The sequence below is a fragment of the Melanotaenia boesemani genome, chromosome 10 (genome assembly GCF_017639745.1).
Source record: "Melanotaenia boesemani isolate fMelBoe1 chromosome 10, fMelBoe1.pri, whole genome shotgun sequence".
Classification (NCBI taxonomy): Eukaryota; Metazoa; Chordata; class Actinopteri; order Atheriniformes; family Melanotaeniidae; genus Melanotaenia; species Melanotaenia boesemani.
The window spans coordinates 4,859,352-4,880,915 of NC_055691.1; the positions used below are offsets into that span (position 1 = coordinate 4,859,352).

Here is a 21,564-nt window from a genome sequence, read left to right on the forward strand (position 1 = left end):
TTCGACCTTATGGTGGCGCTGCCGGTCAAAGGAGGGAAAAGGGAAAAGGTGGTCTCAAAAGTTTCATGCACGGACGAAACATTAGAGGTATCTCAAATATCTTCTCATGTCAACAGGAAGTAAGTTAATTATCTTCTTTTTTTTAGTTTAAGCTAAAAAAAAATAAAAAATAAAATTGGAATTACATTTTTATTTTTGTTGACATTACTGAGGTAGAAGTTCGTGTACACACAACTGTTGTTTGTTATCGTATCAGTCATTTTAGGTACAACATAGTCAAGACATGTAAAACACCCAAACTCATTGTCATCCAAAATAACTTTTGACTCACTTCCCAATATGTGTCTGAGTTATGTAACTTTCTTAGATACATGACTCAGCAAAATATTCTTTCGTGTAACTCCGCGTGACTGCATGATCCAAGCATTAATTTTAGAATAAAATAAATCTTAGCTGTTAATTAACACAACGTATATGACGATGTTCACAACAATGAAGTTACAGTAACAAAATGTTCTGTTGTGTTAGCAAATAAATTTTAACTGCCACGAACATAATCTGGTGGGCGAACATCTGTCATCGAAAGCTGGTACAAGGTGTCTTTTTTTTTTTTTTTGACTTCGTCACCCCACTCACTACTCTTGTAAATAAACATGTTATTAACAGAGTCGTGACATTGCTGTTGTGTGACTTAACATGAAACTGCTGTCTTCCCGCTGAGAAGTCATGTACCCAGTAGACCTGCCAGCTGTGGATGACACCGAGCTGAACTCTGCAGCTCAACAGTACCTCTCCACTTTGGCTGCAACACCATGCAGCAATGAGTGGTTTCAGTGCTCACAAACCTCAAAGGTACCACAACTCTATTTCATAACTCACAATTAAGGGATGCTAATAATCAAAATAATCATCTCGTGCCAACTTTTCTTTCCTGTTTGTGATCTTAAACTTAAAGATCTTCACATTTCTGACGTATGAAACAAGGACAAGTCACATTTGAAAAGCTAAAATCTATCTAATTTCTTGTATATAATCTTGTATATTATATAACTAAGTTATTTACTTTCTTACTAAAGTAAATTGCGTGGTATTTTTTTCCTAATTAACTATATGCCTGCAGTTATTTACTTTCATACTGACTTTTCAAGATCATATCTTTTCTCAAGACAATAAAGCTGTTTGTAGTAATAAATGTAATTTTATCCAGCTATTTTTTTAAATGAAATTGCCACAAACTGCCAGTGGAAATTAAACTTTCACCAAATGTAGACACTGTTAAATCCAGGTTAAAAACATTTATTTTCTCGTGTGCCTATGCATGATATCTGCATGGTAACTTTTAACATATCTAGTTTTAATCATTTCATTGTAATTTATTATTTTATTATAAGTTATTATGATTTTTACTATTTGTTGCTGCCTTTTGCTACTTTTTAATGCTTTCTTTGGACCATCAGTAATGCTTTTAATGTTTTATGTAAAGCACTCTGAGTTGTCTTGTACATGAAATGTGCTTTACAAATAAACTTGCATTATATTACCTTAACTAAATCAAAAAGGAAAACCAAATCATGGATAATTTCGAAGATTTGGAATCTTTGTTGGTCTCTCTTTTTGTACAGAGGGATCTGCTACATAGACAACACGTACATTTACACATCCATAATCAATAAATAACCATCCATAAAAAGTAAACTTAAAAACAATAAAATAAATAAACAACACTAAAATCAGTTTCAGTAGAGGTATGCTGTAAATCCCATGCAGTCCATGTGGGAAGTGTCAGATAAAATGCTTTTAGCCTGTCTGAGGGTGTTTTGTACAGACAAGTCTTGAGGAGATAAAAGTTTATCAGACTTAGTATCTGTGCTTTTGACTTTACAGTCAAGTTTGCAAACCAGCTGATAATGGCATACAGTAACACAGATTCAGTAGCTGTTCTGTAAAAAAATAACAATAATATTCTAGAGACATTGACTACTCAGGAGTCGTCGGAGAAGACCTAACTGCTGATGGATTCTGTCACAGACACAAATTGTAGTCATGTCTGTTTGCAAAGACTGTTTTTTATCATAGACAGGATAGCTTGATTTCTGCGGGTCTGGTTATCTGTGCCAAACAAAAAACCATAATAATCAAGATGTTATTATCTCTTTAGCAAGAAAATGAACCTTCATGGTTTTACATTATTAAACCGTTTTTTAGACTTCATCTTTCTCTCTACACAACACAGGTGGAGATAACAGCGAGAAATATAAGCCAGCTGCAGCTGTTTGAAGATGAGCAACCAACCTGTGTGGTGCTGGCACTTCACCCTCCAGATGATCAAACTAAAGGTTTGGAGCTGAACACGCTGCTCTCTACAGGAGCTGCAGATCTGACAACCACTAATTCTTGCTGCTCTGATGTTACCTTCCAGTGGTGGCTTTATACCTGCATGGCAAGTGGTGGCATTTGGATGATGTGTTGCGAACGTCAAGTAAATCCAGAAGTGGCTTGGTGTCGGTAACTGTGCTGATGCTCTTCTGATTTTATGACAGTGTCACTACCACACAACCTGCCATGCTGATTTGGATTTTAAGTTGCTGTATCGTATTTAAAACATTAAATTTAGTCAAATTTTTAGCAATGCAAATAATTTCCTTCATAATTCTCATGCACTATTAATCACTTACTGTATACTCTGGGGTAGAAATATAGACGTCAGATATCAGGGACAAAGTAGAGCTCATTTGTTTTTCATCTCCTCATACAAGTAAAGTCTGTTCAGTTTTGTTTTACAGCAGAGATCCAGTCATTATCTTTTTCACTTATAGTGGTTGAGTATACGTTTTATCAACAATTTTGATATGCATTAATGGAGAAAGATGATAAAGTTGAAACAAAGACATCTGTGATGAAGCTTGTTGGTCTAGGAGGTCTTTTTAGGTGTGGGAGGTTCTGGGTTCAACTCAAGAACATGCATGCACCAAACATGTAGTTCAGATGGTTTTACAACAATTTAAGCCTGATATGATGTCGAAACAGAAAAGAGACTAAATATTTTACCTAAAAAAGGGGGAAAAGTGTGATTAAGATTTTCTTTCTTTCTTTTTTTTAAGGCATCACAAGTAGGTGTTACTTTCATACATACTTGTGGCTCTTTGTTCCAAAAATATAGATTTAATTTATTTTTCTCCAAAAAGGATGAACCAAAATTCATCAATAATTTATGTTAAACTAAAAAAAAAAAAAAGAAGCTAAATAAAGCAAATAAAAAACGTTTTATGTGCTCAAAGTGGTTAAAAAATGGACATGACTTTCTGTCACACCACCCAGACAAATGAGCAGTCAGCCGACGGGATGCGACATAATTAACTTTAGAGGTCGGCGTGTCTAAACGTTTACACATTAGATACATTATTCTAAAAAACAGATAACTGAGTTACATACATTAAAAACCCACATCAGTTTGTTTCATTATAACATAGATGAATAACAGAATCTGAAAATAGTATATGATTCAGGAAAAACTTACTACAACCATAGGTTTTCTTATGTACTCATTTTGTTTTGTGGGTGCTGTCAGTAGCTGCAGCAAAGCTTCATGGCGGTCGAAGACTTCGGTAATGAGGCTTCAAAAAGAGAACAAGCATTTAGATTTTCCTTCAAGATTCAGTCGAAGCCTTAATAAAGGCTTCCAGTTGCTTTTTAAGGCAGTCAGCATTCAAATTCAAATTCAAAGCGTTTATTGTCATTTGCACAATAAGGAAACAAGTTTCCCTGAACAATAAAATTCTTACTTTGCTGTCCACATTGAATGCCATAAAAGATTATAAAAAAAACTCCTAAGTAATCTTAAAAGTACAGTGTATAAATAATATATAATATAACCTGTTGTGATACATTCAACAACGAATGATTAACTGTGCAAAAACTGTCATGAGGTAGCCGGTAAGATGCCTGTACAATATCTATTATAAATAATAAGAGGCATAAAACAGTAAACAATATTACTGTTACTGTGGTTGACAATGTAAACAGTCAAAGAGTTTCTGAGTCTGGTTGTCCTGCATTTCAGACTCCTGTATCTCCTGCATGAGGAGAGGAGAGTGAACAGTCCATGTTGGGGGTGGGTGGGGTCTTTGATGATGGAGGCAGCTCTCCTGTGGACTCTGTGCTGGTAGATGCTCTGCAGAGAGGTCTCGTCCTTGTTGAGGATGAGGTTGTTGTCCTCACACCATGCCACCAGAGGGCCCCCTCCCTCCTGTAGGCTGCTTCGTTCCTGCCAGTGATGCGTCCTATCACAGCAGTGTCGTCCGCAAACTTCAGGATGGTGTTGTCCTTGTGGGAGGCCATACAGTCATGGGTGAACAGGGTGTAGGGCAGTGATTCCCAACCCTGGTCCTCAAGGCCCACTATACTGCAGGTTTTAGATGTCTCCCTGCTGCAACACACCTGATTCAAATTAAATGGCTCTCTGACAAGCTCTGCTCCAGTCTGCTGTGGTGTGCCAGTGTTAGTGACGATGCTGGCTGAAGTCCTGTTCCCAGTCCTGACAGACTGAGGCCTGCCAGTCAGAAAGTCCTGGAACTAGTCACAGAGGATGGGGTGTCGTCCCAGGAAAAACAGCTTGTGGGTGAGCTTGTGGGGATGACCAGATTGAATGCTGAGCTGTAGTCAATAAAGAGCATCCTGATGTAGGAGTCTTTATTCTCCAGGTGTGAGAGGGAGATGTGCAGGGCTGCAGCAGTAGTGTCTGAGGTGGACCTGTTGGACCAGTAGGCATACTGCAGGGGGTCCAGTGTATCTGGTAGGAAGCTCTGAATGTGGGTCAGCACCTCTCTCTCGAAGCACTTCATAATGATTGGAGTGAGTGCTACTGGCCTGTAGTCATTCAGGCAGCTAGAGGGGCTCTTTTTGGGGAGGGGCCAATTGTAGTGGTCTTAAAGCTGGATGGGACACTTCTCTGGTTGAGGGAGAGGTTGAATATGGAGGTGAGAATGTCAGTCTGCTCGTTGTCACATGCTCTGAGGACTTGTCCAGGGATGTTGTCTGGTCCTACTGCTTTGTGAGGGTTGATCCTCCTCAGAGCTTTGTTTAGCTGGACTGAGACGACTGGGGTGTTGTTGTCCAGGTGTCTAAGAGCCTCGTCTCTGTGTGGGGGCTGGAGGTGTCAAAGCAGGTGTAAAATGTGTTAAGGTCATCAGGCAGACTGTCCGTGACACTGATGGTACTGGTAGCATACCATGATACTTGATTTGCATCTCCCTTTGGATGACCTCCAACCGAGGCTCTGTCTTCATCCAGTGCGGATCAGACGGGGCTGCCAGCTGCCTGCAGCTCTGATGCTGCCATTATGTGAGCTGACTTGCAAAATAGCCTCTTATTTGTAATCAAGCTTTTTCTCTTGAGCCCTTGCTGGGTCCTTTACCCTGAACTCTAAGAGTTGATTGCTGATTGGTTTTTATTGTTTAATGCAGTAGTTTTTGTTCTGGTTTGAATTAAAGGTGCCATGTAAAACTAAATCAAAGAATGGAGAAACAGTGAAGTGCGAACCTTCTGAGCCTTAAAACTGCAGTACCAGCTTTGTTTGACAGGTGCTAGAGCACCATTTGGAATAAGTGAGTCACAGTTTCTGCTTCACACTCTGTTAAATGTTTCTTCTTTGCTGTTGCTTTCATTGTCATAGCTGTTTACTTGTGGTGCACACAATGCTTTGATTTGCAAATAACCAGCTTTAAGCATTCATGGCTAAATTTTGGAGCGAAAGGATTTGTGCCCATGCATAAAATTTCACAGTGATTGAGACCTATAAGATCACGACTGTATGAATCTGTCAAAAGCAATTTCTGCCTTTGTTTTAGTCAGGAACTTTATCACAGTTTTATGCATCTGGATCTAGGAGGAGACCTGGGGGTGAATGTGTGGTAACTAATACCTGAAGTCTTATTTGTGTTACATTTTTTGAACTGGTTAGAAGAGTTCAGCATGCTTTATAGATGACAGTTGGAATGTAGAAAGTTAAACATCTGAGAAACAACAACAAACCAAGAACTAAACAAAACAATGTATAATACTTTCCAGCATACTGTCCGCAGGTGCAGACGATGATGGAGCGGGTGATTGTGTTCCTGCTCAGTCAGGTAGTGGAGAGGCCTTCGTCAGGGGAGGTGTTATTCTCCCTGCACCCCCGCACAGAGAGCTGCAAAGTGCTGTGGATGGACAACCAGGCGGTCGGCTTCTACAGCGTCAAACACAAAGGTGGGGGGGTGGGTGTTGATGACTGTTGGAAAATAACATCTAAATGTTTACAAAGCTTTATGAAATATCTGTAAAGTCAACACAGAACTTTGTTGGGGTCTGTAGTCAGTTGTTGTCTCAGAAAGCAGCTGCTTGTACCATGGGGTAGAAATTTAATGGAAACATGTGATATAGAGCACCATGTTGTTTGTATTGATTCATAAATGGTTAAACATGGCCCTGCAATGGACTGGTGACCTGTCCAGGGTGTACCCTGCCTCTCGTCTAGTAGCCGATGGGATTGGCTCCAGCTCTTGTGCAACCCTGCTCTGAATTAAAGGATTTAGACAATGGACGGACAGATAGATGCGCGCAGTGCCAGTCAAACGTTTTTAAAACTTATAGCAAAAACTGCATTTTTTTTATTTCAATTTTTACAAACTGCTGTTGTTGAACTTTTTAGAGAACTAAAGGTTACTTTAGCTTTTTCTTCTCTACATTTACAGAAAAAAATATATAGGTCAAAAATATTTACATAGCACATTTCCCATAACTCATGCTGCCCAAAGGGCTTGTTGTAAAATTACAGCAAAATAAAATACATGACAGTATAACAAGAAACACTTTAAACAATGCAATACGAAATAATAAAGAAATCATATGTAGAATAATAAGAAATAAAGAAATAGATCTATCTAAAATTTAAGGAAGACTCTACATAAATGTCTTTAACAGTGCATACATTTCTGCACTCCTTCTAAATTACTGACTAGAATATCATGTGGACCACAAATCTTCTCGTAAAACTGCTGTTTCAGGCAGCCTGTGTGACGGCTGGACCAGCTGCAGCTACCTGCTGCCCGTCCTCGACACGGTGCTGGTAAGAAGGAGCTGCAGGAGGAGAGGCTTCAGCCTTCAGATTCTGGTGGATTTCTGCTCCTCTTTCTCCTCTGAGGAGTTTCTGGGAATCAGCTCTCCATTATCACCGAGCATGGCAGCAGGTGAGCAGAGGTCCTACTTCAGCTTCTTCTTGTGTTTATTTACATTCTTCCTTCCCTTCATGTCCAGAGGGGTATTGCACGAAACCAAGATAAGCGATTAAGCCGGGATATGTTGGTTATCCTGGCTGAATTTAGCCCTAAGTCGGTTGCATGAAAGCAGCTCAAACTAATCCCGGCCAAGTTACTGTGGTGATTTATCCGCTGCAGCTAGCCTGCTCCAGACCAGGCTTACTGCTCAGGCTAAGATTAATCCTAGCGAGTCACCTGCATGTCCAACGTCAATTCTGTGAGGAATTAATGTGTTTTACAGCATGTCCATGGTCTTCCTAAGTATGGCGCGTCATTTTAATCATCCAGTATTAAAATATTACATATACAGTCACTGTACATTTAATCGAAATCTGTTCGTAATCGCAACAGCCTTTTTATATGGATTCGAGTTGTAGTATTATTATTCTATTCTATTCTACAGTCATTTAGCAGACGCTTTTATCCAAAGCGACTTACATTTGAGAGTAAGAACAACACAAGCATGAATTCAAACAAGATGGGACGTCATAATTAAGTGTTAGTCAGACCGCTTTTGAGTCCAGTTAGACCCAGGTGCTGTCGTGTAGTGCTAGTGCAGTGCATATATATAAATTTTTTTTTTTTAAGTTTTTTTTTTTTTTTTTTTTTAGTCATTTTATTTAAATACAGGATCACGATTTCATCACACAATATCAACTTGGTCATAAGTGCATGATTTCATCAGGCCAAGTGTTATATTGCTATGCTAATGAAGACTGCTCGTCAAATTGCTGTCAGAGGTTTTATAAATATGTGTTTTATTGCATTAATTGAGATTACAAAACACAGCGGATGAGGTTACAAAGGTGTATTCAAAGAAATCCGTGACGAGGGCAATGTAGAATATTCAGGTCCAACTCCCCTTCACCTGTCCCCTCTTCATAATGGCTTGCCCTTTTTTCGGAGGATGTGCTGGACGAGGAAGCCCGAATCCTCAGAAGAGCATTCAGATGTGAACGAGTCTTGAGGGACAGCTCACATCCCCTGGCCTTTGGAGATGACTATGTCATTGAGAGATACAGATTTTCGGTTACTGGATTTCCAGGTCCAGTTTTCTGAGTGTCCGGCGTTTAATCTCAAGATCCAGCTCCATTTCTTGGAGCTTGCTCTTTTTGAGTCAGCTTTTAACATCTGCCAGCTCTCTCTCTCTCTCCAGGTGCCCTGAATAAAGCGTTCTGACAGTTTGTGAAGTCTGTAAAGGAAATGTCATGTGCAGTAGAATTGCAGTACTTTGTGTACCTTGTATGAAGCGGACAGTTTCTACTTTGGAGTCACTTACCAGCCTGCAAAATGTTCTTTTATTTAATTTTTTCTTGCTGCCGGTTCCTTTTATGGCCAGACAGGTTTGTCCTTTATGAAGGACAGAAAGATCAAATAGATAAAAACGTTACATGAGGAAAATAGATTAAATGACACATTGTGGATAATTGTTTGCACCTAATCATACTCTACATTTCCTGAGTAACATGCACCTGCTTGTCACTCTTAAAGTATACAACAGTTAGTGGATTTGAAAAGTAACTCCTTTAATTGTAGCCTAATTATGACAGTTCCAGTGGAGCACTGTTTATTAATTGTACAGTTTTTGACCACTTATGCATTGGGCCGGTCGGCTATTGTCTGCCAGGCTCTCTCGCGTTCTTTACTTATGGCATTGGTATTGCCTTTTTTCCTTATAATATCCTTAACTTCGTCAGAGAACTCCGTCAGGAGCTGTTGTTCAGCGGCCGTGACGTAGGACGCGCGACTTTTATCCATTTCCCCATCGGTGATTCTGTGAGCGATCGCGAGGTCTGCTTCAGTATGCCGTGCACACGCACTTATCCCAACTATCTTCACCTGGCTTAACCTAGCCGCACCTTCTCATCCTGGCTCAGCAAACGTGCAACCAATTAAGCCAGGATAGGCCGCGCAAGCTAGGTCAAGCTGGGCTTGTTTAATTATCCTGGATTGCTTTATTCTGGTTTCGTGCAATACCCCTCTGGAGAAGAACTTTGCCAACTGGATTGCCATATTTGGAAGACAAACAACATTTTTCATTGGCTGTCAAATTTTCCACTGGTTGCATTCATGCCAGATGGGAATAACTATGAAAGCTACTCTTAAATGTTCATAACCACATGCTGTCAGTAGTTGTATAATTATGTTTCACAGCAGATCGAACACACAGGTCATGACACACTTATCCTGCTGGGACATTTTAATCTTAATTCCCGAACTAAACACTCCTCACAGAGATCCCAAAACAAATCTGAAAGCTGAGGAGAAGAGTAATTTATTTCTAACACTAACTTCCACAAGGTCAAACCGACCCATGGCTCTTTTTTTGTTATGTTTTAATAAACTATTGAAGTCCGTGACATTTTTACTTTATCTTGTGTTATGTGGCAAAAATGCCATGAATACATTCAACTTCTGTACATCAAAAGAAGAAACTTTCATATATGTGTAGTACATCTGGTAAAATTTATCCTCCTGTCATGCCTACACCTGCCTCTTGGGTGCGCTCCACTTCCCCTGAGTTCTAACCACCGGTCCCAGCACTAAATTACCCAGAATCCCTTTGTTCCAGCCATCTTGGATCTCACCTGCATCCCATCTTCATCATCATCAGTCTGCACCTGGTCGTCTACCGATACAGACTCCCCGCACAGACTAAATCTAAATCATTGTGTAGCATTGTTTCTCTCTTGTTTGTCTCTGTTGCCTAAACATCTGTGCTAGAGGCTTCATTAAACACTTTGGCTTTGTCCCTGTACTTGTGTCCGGCTTCTCTCTCTGGCTCGCCTGACACCTCCACAGAATACAGTTACACTTTCTTTGGTTTTACATAACGTAATAGCAGATATCATCTGATCCTAACCAGTTCCTAAAATCAGATAAATACAACATTTATTAAATTAGATTAGAAATAATTTGTTTATCCTCAGGGGATGAATATTATTACACATTTACCAAACCTAAGTCAAAACAGAAACAGTGGGCAAAGTGCACCTTGTGACTCACTAACTTGCAGAATCACCTTTAGCGGCAGTAAAAAGAAAGAACTTGTTTGTGATTGTGGAGGAATTTTCGTTGACTCTGCTGCAACATTGCTTCAGTTCATTAATATTTGCATCATACATGCGCAGCTGTCTTCAGATCCTATGACACCATATTCATCAGATTGAGGTCTGGACTTTCACTGGACCAACCTTAAACATTTTTTTTTTCTTTTCTGCGAATCTGATGTAGATTTGCTGCCATGTTTGGGACCATTTTTCTGTTGCATGAGCCAGTATTAGCCAAGCACTGGCTGTCAGACACATTACATTTGACTCTAGAATACTTTGGTTTACTGAGGAGTTCATGGTCCACTCAGTGACTGCAAGGTGTCCAGATCCTGTGGCTGCAAAACACGCCCAAATCATCAACCCTCCACCACCGTGCTTAACATATGTTTTGAGCTGTTTTTGCTGATATGCTACGTTCAGTGTTCCCCAAGAATGGCACTGTGAACTCTACTCCAGAAGTATTGTGGTTTGTGTACATGCAATCTTTATTAAGTAATAAAACTTGTCGATCATACAGGGTTTTCTGGACAGCAGGCTGGTATTCCTTTACAGGATAAAAGGCTGATCTTTGCTCTAAGACTGACAGCAAACATTTGAAAACATGGAAACTGCAGGATGATGTTTCTCAGTCCTACAACAGAGCTTAGAAATGCAGTTAAATGACTCATAGAGACACACGAATAAGAATTAAGACAAATAATCTTTTAAGGTGGTGGTGCTTAAGACCAATCCCTGTTGTGAATGCTGTGTTTAGTGGTCAGGAGCTTCCTGCAGCAGCATGAGGAGCACCGTGAGCGTCTGTATGAGGTGGAGGCTCCAGGAGGCTGGACTCAGCGACGAAACATCTGGCTCAACATCCGGCTGGACCGTTACCACCTTGGTATGTTACACTAGTGTTTAACTGTTTAGATGCTTGCAAGAATGTCACATTTTGCTTTACCAAAATATATTTCCTGAAGAGTTCAGACGGTGAAACAAGGTGTACAACTTCATTGATGCAATTCTTCTAGGCATTAAAGAGGGGAGCAGTCCAACATCAGGGCAAACACAACAGAATAAAGGCAGCATCTCATTTCAGCAGGTGAGAATGCCACATTATCTGAAGTTATTATATATATAGGCTGAAAGAGATTGTGTGAACATCATTTACAAATTTTCCAGCACACATTGTGCAGATGTTCAGCAAACATGGTGCAACATTAAGCAGCACAAACCCTTCATTTATTAACAGGTAATTTGTGCATGTGATGTGAATCTGGTTGAACTTTTTAGTTTGATTAAATTGTTGATTTCTTGCTTTGACATTTTTGTTGGGTTGGCTTTTACAGCAACAGATCACTGAGGTCAGAAGGAGGTTGAGAACAGGGTTTTGTGGTTAGAACATGAACTTCAAACTGTCACGTTAAAGGAAATCTTCACACTGATTTTTGCTTTTTTCCCTGTTCAGTGTTACCTATTGAGAATTATTCTTGTAGTATTCTTCCAGATGTTTAACAGAAGCTCTTGTTCTGCTGGGATAAAAATATTTACTTACAGTTTTGTCATTCCTCCACTTGTGAAGTCACTGATCATCATTTCCACTGCCGATAATATAAACTCTTAGTCCTAAGAGTTTGACTTGAAGGCAGCTGGATTCTAAGAGAAGCACCAAAGATTACAAGGGGAATAAGATTTCCACTTCACAGGAGTTGTCAAAATGAGATTTGCACATGTAAAAATAGATTCTGTGACGTGGACTGGATTATCAAGTATTATCATAAAGGATAACAAATAGTGCTGTTACACAATGAGGTCTGTTACGGCAGAAAAAAAAAACCCAAAAAATTCCTGAAAAGTGTCTCAGCTGACTGATACGTTTTGGATTAAAATGCGAACATCAAAGACAAACTCACCTGGAAACAAATCAGTGAAATCAGCAGAGCTTCTAAATAACTGAGGTCACTGTGTTTTTTGTAACTTTACCATTTCAAATCATGTTAACCCCCATAGAAAGGCTAGAACACTCCCATCTTCTGCTGCACATTTACAGATTTATGGTAAAAAGATTTGTTTGCTTCAGTGGCCTGAGCAGACTCAGCCCAAAGTTAGAAATCAGTGCTGCTAAAGGACATTAACAATACCTACAAACCTCTCAGGTGATTAGCTGCGTTTACATGGAGCACTTTTGATCCGATCAATTCAGGGGGGTAGTCTAATTTTCACTATCTGATCAACAAGTAAGAATAACCATATATACACTCAATCTATCTGATCAACAAGTAAGAATAACCATATATACACTCAATCTATCTGATCAACAAGTAAGAATGACCATATATACACTCAATCTGATGGTGCATTTTCTTTATGTACGTGCTTGGACCTGATTAGTTTCAGGAAAGACTTGAAAAATGGCGGCAAAACAGAACAATACTGTGGCAGATACGTTTTTTTCTTTTTTGGAAATTCTGAGTTAAAGATTAATGAGCATCTCGATGGTCAAAAGACTTAAAAAAACAAGTTGCTTGATCAAATGTTTAATATATTTGGATAAAATCTTCTTTGTCTTCTTCATAGCCGGAACCAAAAGTGTTTTGATCATATTAAATATTTCCATCATGTAAACACAACTGATCACATCGCAAACGTAACTGTTGATACATTAACAACATATAGTTCAAGACAGATTACAAACGATTTAACATCTAATTTGATTTCATGGGGACTTTAGGGACCCAAGCCTAATTCAGGGTGTGGCAGGTTTGATTAATGAGCCACTTCTGCTGTTCAGACCATCACTTTTCATCTCCACCACAGTAACCGTCTAATGAGAAACTACAGGCTGCGAAATCTTACAAACGATCCGGCTTATAGTCTAACATTAAAATGACATTTAAAAAACTAACTTTGCCCTTGTTTAAGTTTGTGTTTTAGTTTCTTTGTGATTGTTTTGTGTCTTTAAATTGGTTTAATAAACTTTTTGTAAATAATGTGGATTCTTATTAACAGCTCTGTTAATGTTGTTATGGAGGAAGGTTGTCTTGTCATTGTTGATGTTCTAAGAAAAAATAGTAAGATTTTGAAATTAACAATAAACTTGGGAATATAAATTCTTTATGAAGGTGATGAATAAGGAGCAATAAGAGCACTGTTTTCCAAAAGTAAGTATTTTTATGGGTCATTGAAGGCCACAGGAAAAGTGATTGTTTATAAAAAACCTTTATATGTGATCTGATTATGAGTGATGGTAGGTCGGGTGAGTTGTAACAATATAATGGACATTAAATTTAAAAACAAATGAAAGCAGATGTTTGAGTCATGTTAAGCTTTTTTTGTTGTTGTTTTTTATTTTTATACAGACTTGTGAAATGGACCATATCTCACTGAGTAGCTGTAACATGAACACTCTACTGCTAAGAGCCTCTGCTGAGCAACAGATTAAACCTGGTGATATGAACCATGGAAAAATCTCCCTGAGCAGCAAGATCTCTGGGACAAGATGTAACCCTGCAGTTAATGCTGATGTTTTGGACTGTGAACCTCTCACCAGGTCCCAAATCACAGTGCAAGCTCTGAAATCCAAGGACACTCTGTCAGGAAAGCACAGCAGCGATGAACCGGAGGAAATGCAAAAAAGTGCCAAAAGATCTAGAATGACTGTCAATCTGTGAATTCACGCAGAACTTATATGCAACAGGGAACGCTTCGTACACTCAAGTGGCGGACATCTACCTAAACTGTATAGGTGAATTTATACTTATTTTAATTCCACATCTCTTTAAGTGGTTCCCAACCTGGGGTCCTGGACCCCCAATAAGCACAAGGGGTTTCCTAAGCTTTGAACATTCAGAGCCATTGCGATTAATGTCCAAACACTGTCCCTATTTTAGGACCAAAAAAGTAAGGCTATATGTTGTTAATTTGACGCTGGCTTTATGGAAGGACGGGACTCAGCCAGAATACAGTATTTATGGTGAGAATCTCACTTTTGAAAACATAAACCAAGCATGGATTGAGCAAGGGGTGGGCCAGGGGGTCCTTGGCTTTTTAGTATTTGCATAAAGGAGGTCCTAAAGGAAAACAGGTTGGGAATCACTGCATTAAACCATCCATCCTCATTCATTTATACTGCAACAGTGTAGTTTCCCCACTCTGAGGACAGGTGGCAAGAGTCACAATAAATGAAGACTTCTTGTGTTGGATGACTAAATCTGTTCATCCTCATGAAGAGTGTAGCGTCACAAATGAACTTGTCTAACATCATCAGAAACTTGTATCTATGCATGAAGATGTTGGTGCCCTAGTGAAGTCTCTATTATTGTATTGTAAAACAAGTCACTGTTTTGGACACAGAAAATATGTCATCACATTGCAAAGTCTGGAAGGCTGCAAACAAGAATCATTTTCATTATCAATGAACTTCTGATAGTCATTTTTCAAAAATTCTAAACCAACAGCTAATCACGTTTTCACGATCTGAAATTAGTTTATTTACTACACAAAGAAATCACTCTTAGCGCCCCCTGGTGGCCCCATGTCTCCATGATATGACTGGCAAAAATACAAACGTTTCCTGCATGAGCCTACAATGAGAAAACTGTTTAAACTGATTAAAGCCAGTAAAAATGTCAAATTTTTAGGCACAATGGTTATAAGGGAAAAATATTTATTATGAATGCGAATTGTTACAACAAAGAAACCAAACACTTTATCTTTTTGTGTTCCGGTTTATGATTATTATTTTTGTATTAACCCCTAGTCTACAGTCGTCACACGCCACATCTTCTACTCCGCCTGTCTAACAGGGCCTTCGGCACCTCTGGTTTAAGCAACCGAGCGCACCTCTCTCACGCAGATGTAGGAACAGGAAGTTTGGGAACAGGAAAAATCTCTGAGACGGGAAGGACAGTAAAGATTTTTGGAAGATGAGCCGAATTTATCACCACACGTCTTTGCAGAACAAGCCGGTACACAATGAGAAGTTTGAGGGTGTGTGGTCACCGTCTGAGTTTGAAAGGTAGGGGCTCAAAGTTTTACATTTAGAGCAGCTTCTGTTCCTGTTCTGTGGAGGCAGCACCAAACTCCAGTGGACAAACGAGCAATTTCTTTTTCTTCACCACGTAGAGCAAGTCAGAATAATTGCCATAATATAAAAATATAATTATTTTAAGGCAATTTATTACGGGCATATTCGGCATAGTATTGATGGCTATACTGCCCTCATCTCACCAAGCAAGAACTAGCAAGAACCACAGAACCTCGATATATTGTTATATGACATAATAAATATATAATCTCGATGTAAGGTCTAATAAGACGTTTATTGTCATAGAGCAATTGTATAGGTTCGTTGGACATGACATGGGACACAGTACTCATGTTGCCTAAGAAAGACAAAAGAAAAATTCGGCCCAAAAGTATTGTACGTCAAAACTGTTGCTTTTAAAATGCAGTGTGTGTGTGTGTGTGTGGTATGATGTTTTAATAATTCATATATGTTGATGTATTAGGTATTGTGTTTGTTATAATATATCTCTGAGGTCTTTTGGACTTCTAGTTGAACAAGACATTTGAACACATCACTTCAGTATCTTTTTTTAAAGAATATATATATATATATATATATATATATCAAAATAAAAATAATGATCATTCCAAAAGTAAGCTTCATTAGCAACATTACTCTGTTCACAATCAAGTCCACAATTATATATTTGTAAACATGACTTCTGTGCATGTATGCAACATTTATATAAGTACACAGAGACCATCTGATTGGGGGCTGCACAATAAATTCATACAAGCATGCATACAAGGTTACTACACCTCTGTTAGTGTTAGTGATGGAGGATTGGGTTCTCTACCGAAGAAAAATATTTATTTTAATTTTGGCAGTGAAACCAAACCAAATATAATAATTTTACATGTTTCATTTGTCTGTTTTTCTCTTGCACACAGTGGTCCCGGGGTTCTTCTAGAAGGAAAACTGCTGGATGTTTCTAGACATTCCATCAGTGATGCCAAAAGTCAAAAGGTACTTCTTTCAAGTCTGATGTCCTCTCTCTTCAGGAGAATACAAAACTGAAGTGTGCTTAGTTTTCACCAGAAAACTTTGCATCTTTATGTCTTCTTTGGTTTACACAGAAAATAACTGTTTGACACTGTTTGATTCCTTAATTCTGGGAGTGTTCGATGGCAATGATGAGCAAAAATTGTACTGTGGAAATAATTTCTCGGTTCATTCTTACACATCATTATCAAAGTAAACAAATAATATGAAGATGTAAACAGATTCTTCCAAACATCGTTTCCTCTCTTAGAGAACAACATTAACCTGTGAGCAAATGACATAAAACAGCAATTAATTCCAGTCAGGTTTTTTTATTCAGCAGGTGTCCAGGGTTCAAAACAATATTGATGTTGTTGAATTCAAGGCATAAAGTGTAACAAAACACTTAGATTTCCACCTTAAAGTTGTACCAAAGTTGGATGTCAACAGCCAAATTAGTTTGATAGATAGCAAGGAATACCTTGAGCTGCACTCACAGAGGACAGGAAACAGAGACCAAAAGATGCTGCAACTTTTAGCCGGGAAGACCTGCTGAGAGAGGAGAAACACATTGATGATACCAAGACTGTCATATGTTTATGCATGGAAGATAAGAAGCAGAAAGAAGAAAAGGAAGTGCTTAATGCATCATGGGAAGTCCCTTGGCAGTCTAAGCCTATGACAGCATGACTAAATGATGGCTAGAACAACCCTATTTATCACAAAGGAAGCCTGATCTTAAAGGTAGAGAGGGAGTCTGCCTTCTGAACCCAAACTGGGAGCTGGTTCCACAAGAGAGGGACCTGATGGCTGAAGGCTCTGCCTCCCACTGTACTTTTAGAGACTCTGGGGACCACAAGTAAACCTGCAGTCTAAGAGCAAAGTGCTCTGCTGGGAATATGTGGAACTATGAGTATGGTTAGTTTGGTTTTCCTGCTTTGCTGTAGTTAAGTATGAACAAATGGGTTGACGTCCATCTTTATAACCAAAAGTGGATGCATGCTATAGCAATGGTGATTATGACTGGAGTATAATTCAGTGAAGCTTCTTCCACCTGGTAGGCTGATGAATTTGAGCTAAAAACAAAAAAGTTTGACATTTGCATTTTCTTTGCAAGCTTCAACCTGTAAGTACTGTTAGAGCTATTTACAATAACAACTGCTGATGCAGTGTTCCTTGTTAAGGGGGAGCAAGTATTTTTGACAGGCTTAATAAATAGTAGTGGTCACTATTATGGAGCCCAGTGAGACCACTAAAAGTCTTTGACCGTGCTTTCTATGGTTTGAAATGAGTTGAGTTGAAATGTAAATTATGCTCAAACAAAATAGGTGTTTTGTGATTACTCGAATCAGCTGCACACTTGGTCTTCTCCAGTAAATAATCTTAAAATCTGATCTCCTTGTTTTTCCTTTTATCTATTTATTTTTCTTAGTAAGCTCTTGGGTATGTAATTATTTGCACTGCAAATGATGTTCACAAAATTTAAAGTGTAAGTAAAGTTTATTCTAGACAATCCTTATTACACTTAGTATTGTAATGTAGAAGTAAACAAATAAGAAAAAAAACAAACAAACAAACACAACGAACAAACCTAAATCAAGCATGTAATATCTCACGGTAATTGTTCCATTATGACTTTGAACGCAGCCTTTTGTGACGTGACGACACTGAACGCATCTGGGCTAACGTGTTGTGTCTAAGCTAGCCTACTAAACTAACTTGTCGGTGTTTGTTGTCCATCTCTCACAGGTTCAATGATTGATTAGTACAAACTATTTCATACGTGAAAGAAAAATAAGGGGTGTGTGTGTGTTTATCAGTGGATATGAAGAAACGGCGTCCTTACGTCTGTATCGTTATGCTAATTAGCCACGTGGGTGCGTTGAACGCTCGTGCCCTGCCTAATAGAGACCGGGAGGGAGGCTCTGAGGACCCTGCTAAGGAACCTAACATGATACATGAAAAGATTTTGGGACATTCCTAGAACAGGGTGAAAAATACTGAAAAAAGCTTTTAAATAAGTTTTAAGGTGTTTGTAAATTATTGTAAACAAAGTAGCATCAGTGATGCACTTTGGCCGGTATGCTAAACAACATAATTAATCAGAAGAAAAGTACTTATAAAATTAATAAGAAAATACATAAAATAATGTGAGTGGTAAAACCCTGTCTTTTAAATCAAATGGTCTCAGAAAATTTAGTAAACCTTATACTGTTACTGGTTAAAAATAATCTTAAATAGTGGGTAGTAGGGGAAGTGGTTATTGGTAAGGGAAAAGGTAAAGATAGACGATAGTCTCTGAAATATTCAGGTTTTTCCCCAGGATTGTATGTGTACACTTTTTCTCAAACTAATGCAAGCGTTGTTGTGAAACTATGCAAGACATTGTTGGACCGTGTGAATGGCAGCTTAACAGGAAAGAAGTTCAGAAGATGTCACTGTGAACATGTGAGACTAAACATAAGCAGAGACAGAAACTCAAACCACCCTTTGTTTTCCTTTTATCTTCTGTTGCTGGCAGGTCCGCTTCTATGTACTGTACATCAAGCCCGGCCGAATCCATCAGAGGAAGTTTGATGCCAGCGGGAAGGAGGTTGAGCCAAACTTCAGTGACACAAGAAAAGTCAACACTGGCTTCCTCATGTCCTCCTACAGTGAGTAAACAACAACAAACATTTGAGTTAGCATATTTCCTCTCCACTGAAAACTTAATCCGTTTTTTGAGTGTTTTCCTGCTTTGCGGCGTCAAAACAGACCGAACAAGCGGTCAAAACAATCCTAATCTTAAGCTTTGGCAGCATGGGAAGGAGTCAAACTTGAGGAAATATGTTTGAAAATGAGGACATTCCAGTTCACAGAAGAGAGAGAGAGAAAAACAAAACGAATCTGTGGACCAAAAAGAGTTTTTGAGTCCAGAAGTGTCCTGGCTGCTGTGGTAACTCCACTGATATTAATTACCACACACAAGCTCTCTAACTTTAAATGATATTGTCTTTTCTGGAACATTACTTTTTATTATACAGTCTTCAGGAAGTAATTTAGCAGCTCATGTGTATTATAGTCTTTGGGGGCTGCTTCATCCAGCCTCTTCACACGGGCCTGCTTTAAATGAACCCTTGTCTGCTTCCAGGGATAGTACGGTTCATCTGAAGCAGTGTGAACACTAATTCACACTCTGGTTCGGAGCAAAGAAGCAAACTCTGTGCTGGTTGAAAACCGGGTGTCTTCGTTTACTTGCATGTGAACCCTGGTGCAATTCCCTTAAGGTGTGGAAGGAAACAGACCAAAAACCAATAACCAGAGAGAGGAAGTGATGCAGAGCGTGTCGTACCACATGTTGGATATCTCGCCACCCCTCTTCCTGCTCATCTTAAGCAGCTTCTCATAAAAACTGTATTCGGTTTAAACACCAAAGTTAAAACAGAAACCCCAACTCTGAAAAAAATGATTATTGCTCCATTGTTTACTTGTGGTGAACAAGCTGTTTTCATTCCTGACCAATTAATGAGCTGGATTTTCCTCTTCTTTCTTCTTGGTCTTTGGATGTTTCAGGATGCATTGCACCTAGCAAGCAGCTGTTGTAAAGGCTGGGATAAACATTCTGTTAGCGACCCATCCGCGTACTTCACGGCTGCCATGCGTTCCTAGCTTTCGTTTGGCACATAGGCCGCTTGCATTGACATGAGTTAACGTGTCCAGTGTGCAAGTTGCAATATTAACTTGAATGCTAGAGGTGCACATAAACAATGAGGTCACAGTGGCAGATGGCACCCTGCTGGATCTTGTCCACAACTACCGCATCTTTGTGGTCTCTCCTCCCAGTTGCACAGTGATAAACACTCATGCCTTAACAGTTGGCAAAAGTTTTTAAACTGCGCATGTGCAAAACTCACCTTTTCACTATGTCAGAGTCTAAGTGCTGTGTACTGCCACTAGCGGTGACCTCCAGTATCAAGTGATTTGGCTGCGCCGTCCTGCTGTCGTCTTGCAGCAGCTATATGCGCTAACTTAGCGGAACGTTGATTTGTACGCTTGTTTACACAGCATGTATATCCCAGCCATAACTGTGACATTGTCCATGTGGTTTGGTCATCTTAAGTACAGTAAGATCAAAATCAAACCAAAGGAAGGTGCAATTTTTTTCAGAATTCCCTGCTCAAGTCTCCTGGACTATCCTGGTGTGAATGCACCCTTACGCGGCAAGCCACAGTTCTACCACTGAACCTTTAAAGATTGACGTCAGCAACTCATATAATAGTTGTTAACAGAGAGAAAATAGCCTCAGCATCATGTACAACACATGATGTGTATGCTCTCTTTTCTTTTCTGGGCTCATATTTACAGTTATGCCAAGCATTGATGGTTCAGTGGTAGAATTCTTAATTGCCACACGGTCCCAGGTAGGCCTGTCACGATAACAAATTTAGCTGTACGATAAATTTTCTCAGAAATTATCGCGATAAACGATAATATTGCGCAGAGCGCTAATGTGTCATTTTGAGACCATTCTCAACTAATATAGTGACATATGCCGTAATAATGCAAGTACACATTTTCAAAGGTCAATAAACTAAATAAATAAAAGCGCCTTTTTCACTGTTGCATCTTCAAATAAACTCCAGACAAGTAGACAAGCATGCCGGTTTTAATGACGAACCAAACTTCAGCACTTTACATCGAACAAAAACCCGTGTTCTTCTTCTGCTCTTCAAAATCTACTGCTTGTGAAACAAAGTCATTCTGCCCTCTGTTGGCCTTATAAGTAACTACAACCCAGCAGTTAGCTGGGATACCACATTCACATACGCCGGGACACCGGCCCAAAAGTTATGCGGCCCACTGGGAATCCTCCCAAACCTCTCGATTAGCCGGCATTGCTCTTAATGTGTATTTTGTCATATACGGTAGTATATAGGCTGATTCTATTTGCGTAATGTGCCTGCGGATTACAGGGGTTATTACGGTAGACCAGGAAGTGGGGGCTTTGTACTGACGTCGTAAGCTAGAATGTGTGTGTTCTGCTTACATGTGGGAAGCAGCGAAACAATAAAAGAGGAGATGCTTGCATCTATTATTTACATATTTCAGCATGAGAATCGGAGGTTTAGCGCGAGAGCGTGAGAAGCCACTTAAATACGCAAGTCTCACGGCCATTGCGTGTTGGCAGCCGTGCAAAACAAATGCGGCTTAC

General features: G+C 39.3%; 2 protein-coding genes across 5 annotated transcripts in view; both read left to right on the top strand.

The window, feature by feature from the left end:
• On the top strand, positions 1–16,352 carry fam169b (family with sequence similarity 169 member B). Of its 4 annotated transcripts, none has more exons than XM_041996793.1 (10): positions 1–119; positions 725–852; positions 2,234–2,336; positions 2,420–2,505; positions 6,081–6,243; positions 7,041–7,223; positions 11,100–11,225; positions 11,356–11,426; positions 13,684–14,069; positions 16,283–16,352. In XM_041996793.1, exons 1-9 carry the CDS (start codon positions 107–109, stop codon positions 13,993–13,995), a joined length of 1,185 nt encoding a protein of 394 aa, XP_041852727.1. In that variant the 5' UTR covers positions 1–106; the 3' UTR covers positions 13,996–14,069; positions 16,283–16,352. The 4 variants fall into 4 exon arrangements, with proteins under 4 accessions (XP_041852727.1, XP_041852729.1, XP_041852731.1 ...); XM_041996794.1 differs by having other exon boundaries at positions 13–119; positions 667–852; XM_041996795.1 differs by lacking the exon at positions 13,684–14,069.
• arpin (actin related protein 2/3 complex inhibitor) overlaps positions 15,153–21,564 on the top strand; it is a 14,703-nt gene continuing 8,291 nt past the window's right edge. Inside the window, exons 1-3 of the mRNA XM_041996798.1 lie at positions 15,153–15,341; positions 16,283–16,358; positions 18,895–19,027. Of these exons, the coding sequence (XP_041852732.1) occupies positions 15,250–15,341; positions 16,283–16,358; positions 18,895–19,027 (301 nt within the window). The 5' untranslated portion in view covers positions 15,153–15,249. The remainder of the gene's footprint in view (positions 15,342–16,282; positions 16,359–18,894; positions 19,028–21,564) is intronic.